This window comes from Stomoxys calcitrans, chromosome 1 (assembly GCF_963082655.1).
Source record: "Stomoxys calcitrans chromosome 1, idStoCalc2.1, whole genome shotgun sequence".
Lineage (NCBI taxonomy): Eukaryota > Metazoa > Arthropoda > Insecta > Diptera > Muscidae > Stomoxys > Stomoxys calcitrans.
The window spans coordinates 9,773,973-9,779,972 of NC_081552.1; the positions used below are offsets into that span (position 1 = coordinate 9,773,973).

General features: G+C 34.5%; 1 protein-coding gene across 4 annotated transcripts in view; it reads left to right on the plus strand.

Moving 5' to 3' along the window:
• LOC106091664 (rho GTPase-activating protein gacU) overlaps window positions 1–5,003 on the plus strand; it is a 47,651-nt gene extending 42,648 nt beyond the window's left edge. For all 4 annotated transcript variants that reach the window (XM_013258267.2, XM_013258265.2, XM_013258264.2 and 1 more), the window contains exon 3: window positions 3,555–5,003. In XM_013258267.2, the coding sequence (XP_013113721.1) occupies window positions 3,555–4,650 (1,096 nt within the window). In that variant the 3' untranslated portion in view covers window positions 4,651–5,003. The remainder of the gene's footprint in view (window positions 1–3,554) is intronic.
• The last annotated feature ends 997 nt before the right edge of the window (window positions 5,004–6,000 follow it).

The window sequence follows — 6,000 nt, forward strand, 5'->3', positions numbered from 1 at the left end:
TGAGTTCGTTAAGTCTACACAAGTCTTCGTTCTTTCAAATCATATAGTGAATAGTTTTAGTGAGCTAAAATAACTCTGGAACAGAGGCAATTACTTATACTTCTTTTTCAAATTTCTTTTGAAGTGAAATTTTCAATTGTACATAAGTCACCACTGCAATTAATGGCTGCTACTATATTCGTTTTTCACTACACTTTTTTCGTGATTACTTTTTATATACAATAGATTTTGATGGAAAAGAAACTTGCTGATTTCATTCCGTAGGACATTCCCTCACTACTTATATAAAAATCTTTATGAAAGTATTATGTTTTCATTGAGTTTTTTTGTAGTGTTTCAAAAAAGTAACCGTGAAAAATGTGGTTATTTTTTTGAACTGTGGAATACGAATAGAAAATCTAATATTTTTCATAAATAATGTTAGCCTTCTTCACAAAGGTTTATGCTTAGAGTGAAGAGTTGTGTACAATAAATTAAATACCAGAAAATATCAATATCTTGAAGTTTTGTCTTTCAAAAATTGCAAAGCCAATATATTGCAAGGGAATTTATAAAGTTAAAACCATTTCAAAAAGCTGTTCTCCATTAACAAACTCCATTTCAAATAACACCATATTTTCATCATTTTGGCCATTGGCCAACATAAATACATACCTTTAAAATCCTTTGGGTTTCATTTATAACATTATTTACAATTTGAATACACACAGCCTTAGTGTATCCAACAAATGCAATGACGCTTCATAAAGGAAATATTACAAATGAGACACTTTCTCATGATTTGTGGTCCAATACTCTGGTACGTGTATGCGTGCTTTCATTCAATAAACAAAAGAAATCCAATCAAACAATATATTTTTTTAAGCACATAATCCAAATACTGTTTTCCCCTTTATATACAATATTTGCAAAGATTTTTACAACTCTACACAAGTCTTCACTTAATTATTTTTAAGAAATAAAAAAAATTTCAAGGCCAAAATGTTGCATTGGACTTATAAGATTTTAAACCATTTCAAAATTTGGTCTCCGTTAACAAAATCCAACTCAAATAAGACCATATTTTTAGCATTTTAGTAGTCATAAAACACATACGCTCAGCATGCTGTGTGATTCTATTTAAAACATTATTTTCAATGTTAAACCGTGCTGCCCTAATATATTCACCAATTGCAATGACTCGTCCTAAAGGAAATGTTACAACAAAGACATTTTCCCATGAACTATGGTCCAATACCCTTATACGTGCATGCATGCTTTCATTTTTCATTCACTCAACGAAATCCATACACTTAACATACATATGTATTTCCTTTAAGTGCATGTCGCAAACAGATATAGAAATAATCGAAAAGATGCATACCATACATTCACTATGAGCATGGAAACTATTTCGTTTTTGGTTTAAATATCAAATTACAAGAGATTTTCTTTTGTATCCAACCATCATTTAAAAATTGCAGGCCAGACAGATATGCAGAGAGAGAGAGAGACACACATACAGCCAGACAAGAGCCCCAAAATGAATTGAAAGGCACGCATGCGTCTTAAATACATTAACAGGCTCAGACAAGCAACCCTGTCTGCCTGCATGCTTTGTACAAGGCATATACCATGCATGTTGGTATTTGTTAAGAAAGAAAGACGAATGTTCTCAAGAGCTCTTATTTCAGAAATAAAAAGCAAACATTTGTAAAGCAGATGTGTGGAACATTTTGAAAATGCCTTTCTTCAACGTACAACCTAAAAAGAAATTATTTTTATACTAAGTCTAAGGATTTGCCGTCGTAGCTGTTTTCAATAATATTCTTTATATTAAGCCGTAAATGAGCATTAGATAGGAAGCGTACGCGAAAACAGCAAATATTGTGCCTGTGTACTCGTATGGCGGAACATGTGTGCGCGACTGTGATTTTAGCCAGGCCATAGCAAATGGGTCAACTATTCGCAGGTAGTCGTGCCGGGTTAAATTTCAGGTTTGATAAGAGTTACAGGCAGCAAAAAGGAAACACAACTTCTTATTGGTTTATAATGTAAACATCAGTAACATTTCTTAGAGCTAATGAATTGCTGTGGAACATAGAAATTGCCACTTAAGCTAAGAGCGGTGAATATACGAAATCACCGACAGGAGCCACCGTCAAGATAATATCGGATTAATCCACACATAATATCGGATTAATTTTCGACGAAATTTTCTGGACGCTTTTAATACCCTTCACTATACACAGACAAACTTAATTTTGAAAACCAAATTCAAATGTAAATTTTAGCAACCCATAGTACAAATTGGGTGTGAGCAATCACTCGTTAAACAAGCCAACAAACAAAATGTACTCTCAACAACTAAAAGGTGCTTTTTTAGTTATTATATTTAGGCCAACAGTGGTTTAAATAGCTCATGCACGTTTCGTGTTTTGTTTCACTGTCAAGCTTCTTCACTTTGGACCATTATTTAGGCATGAATAGTCTTACAAACGAACAACTCTTGCAAATTATTGAATTTTACTATCAAAATACGCGCTCTGTTCAGAAAGTTCATAGCGCGCTTCTTCTTCTTCAGCGACGAAGCTCATTTTTGGCTCAATGAGTACGTAAACAAGCAGAATTGTCGATTTTGGAGTAAAGATCTGCCAGATGTATTACCAATGCATATAGAATGTCACAGTTTGGTACGGTTTATGGGCTGGTGGAAACATTGGACCGCACTTCTTCCAAGATGATGCGAATTGTAACGTAATTGTCAATTGGCCGCCTAGATCGTGCGATTTAACGCCTTTAGCCTAGTTGAAGCTCATATCTATACAGACAAGCCCGTTTCAATTGACGCATTGATAGACAACATTGAAGCATTTTTTCGTGAGATACCGGCTGAAATGTTGGAAAGAGTATGCCACAATTGGACAAAGAGGCGCAGTCAGGTCAACATTTCATTCATTAAATTATATGGACAGTACTATAGATTGCTATTCAACAAACATATTTGTTTTATTAACAACAAAATTAGTATGTTGTTGGTTGAAAAAATCTGCATTGACTACCAACAAATAACTCAAAAACAAACTGGTTGAAAGACCTAAAAATTGCAATAGTCTGCTTTGTCTAGTATCAACAGATACACTTTGGCAACTAAAATCATAAATCCAATTCTTGACCATCAACTCTTTTCCTTGGAGTGTTTTTTTTTCTGTATAGGATGAGGGCATATTAATTTGGTCCTTCCGTTTGAAAAACTTGAAAAATTTCTGCCGTCTTATTTTTAGTCGACCATGCACTGTCTGTCCGTCGGCAGCTTCATATCTTTTGAACGAATAATTTTGTTCGATTTGTGAACGGGCCAAATCGACCCAAATTTATATACAGCTCTCATACAAACCGATCTCATGATTATCGGATGTAGTCGAAATTTGGATATGGTCTAACAGCTCTGTCACATACGATCTATACTAGAACTTACCAAATGATATACAAGATATGGCGAACTTAACGACACTTTTTTTATTTTTTTAAGCTTTTTCAAATTCTTTTTTCTATTTGTTTTTTCTTCTTTGCAGAGGCGGTTCCCATGCCATTGAACACAGTGGTCCTCTAAGTCTGAATCTTTCCGCTTTGGCCCAACACATCTCCAATGCAGCTGCTGCTAATAATCACAATAATAACAACAACAATAACAATATTATCAATAACAACAAAAACAGCTTTAAAATGAATTCTGTGCACTCGTCCTTCAGTGATTCGGCCTTAAATCTTTCCAAATGTTCGTCTAGTCTCAATGCGAGCGGTGATGATTACTATTATTACGTTAAGCCCGAATTGGATTTGTCTAATCAAAATACAAATCCCAATGCGGTTGCACAACAACATCATCAGCAACAGCAACAACAATTGGCAACGGCCATGGGGGCCAGCAACAGCAACAACGCACCTAATCATACACCCGCTCATCAGCAACAACACACATCACAAACGCCCACAAGCCAACAACAGCAACACCATAATGACAGCCGTGTCTCATCGACACGCAATGATTCCACCGGACAGAATAACACTTACGATGATTTGGATAACTCTTCCATGCGTAGTGGCGATGAGGACAATAACGCTCTCAGTAATCAAGGCTCGGACGAGGTGGAAGAACTGGAGGCCATAGATGCAGATTTTCCCTTTCCCCTCATACTCAACTCGAATTCGCCCAACACAAATGGTGGGCCTAATGTTGCCGTGGGGGGTCCTCAACTGAAACGCAGGCGTAAGCACTTGACGAGCACGGGCGGCGATGATGAGGATAACGATGGCGAGGTCGACGATGACGATGAGGATGATTACGAGGGACAAATGTTGCAGCAACACCGTCATTTGCGGGCTCAAAATATGGCCAATGGTCTAACGCAAAATGGCATAATGGGCGATATGATGCCGCCACCCCAGACTGTGCGTGAAGTGTTAAATTCCAAATTTTGCGGCTTTATATCGGCCAAACTCAATAGCATGGAAGACTCCGAGGCCGATAATTTAATGAACAAAATTCTCATGCTGTTGGTGCAGACACAAATGAACAATGCAGCCGCAGCAGCTGTGGCTGCCGCCTCCTCTACACCACCCTCGGGGGGCAGTATGAGTACAGCCAGCTTCAATGAGTTGGCTAAGTAAAGCTTTATCAAAAAAAAAAAAAAAAAAAACACAACGCCCCATGCAAAAAAACTGCCGGTCCCTTTAATTTTTTTCTTTTGTGGGACCAGGTAGTTGGTGGGCGTAACCTGAAACTCAGCATCATCATCATTATACGGAAGCAACAACAAGAACAAAAAAGTGCCATTTATAACTTGCTTGTGATTACATTTACATACACATAAATATATACCAACAAACATACGCCTACAAACCAAATATCATAATTTCCATTTCATTTCTAGGACATTCGTTTTTATTTTGTAATATTTTTGCGTTACTTGGATCAGAAATGGAAATGAATTCCCCCAAAGGAGATTATTATTAATTTTTAATGAACACCACCACCAAAACTTGCCTATATCAAAGAGAAATACCCATTTTTGTGTGTATATTATTTAGCTATGCTCATATATTTTCCTAATTTTTGTGAATACTAGAACAAAAACTTCCATTGCTTTAATTTTAAGTTTGCATCTAGTTTACATTCTTATGCTCGTTGTAAAAGTATAAGTAAATTGAATTAAATTTTTATTTTTTAAGATATGAGAACGGAGGGTATTTTGAGTAGCAGAAGCTAGCCTTAACTTTTATAAAAATTTTATTATTTTTTATTTTTTTTTTTTTACGAAAATGGTTTGAGACCATATCACATATTTTAAATTGCTAAAGAATTTAAAAAATGTTTACCTTTTCGGTTTTATTGCTACAAAAATTTTTTATTATATCTTGAAAAACTTTTTTTTTGTTTTATAACAATTTTTAAAACTTTTTCTTCCTTCATATGCTTTCGATGTTTGCCATATTTTTATCTGACTATTTTATAAGCCTTTGCTATCTTTTTTACATGAAGAAACTTTTATTTACTTCCTTCATTTCTTTGGTTTTTTTTATCTATTTAAATTTTTAGGGTGCCAAAGTTATAGTTTAACATAAAAAAACTTTCATATTTTTTATAATATTTAGCCATAAGTTTTTCTATTCATATTCCTCTAAAGAAATACATATCTACATATGTGTATATGTAAGTTATTTTTATTACAAACCATCAACAAACCCCAAAGAAACCAAATATTAATAATTTCATTACTGAAGTTTTGTTATAATAAATTTTTTTTAAAAATATCAATTTTTTTTATAATTTAATGGCTACAAACGTTTTAAACATGCCCAGGCACAAGGAAAACAGAGTTTAAATTTCAGAGCCACACAGTGGGATAGGTAGAAAACAAGTATTGGGTTGCCCAAAAAGTAATTGCGGATGTTTTAAAAGAAAGTAAATGCATTTTTAATAAAACTTTGAATGAACTTTAATCAAATATACTTTTTTAC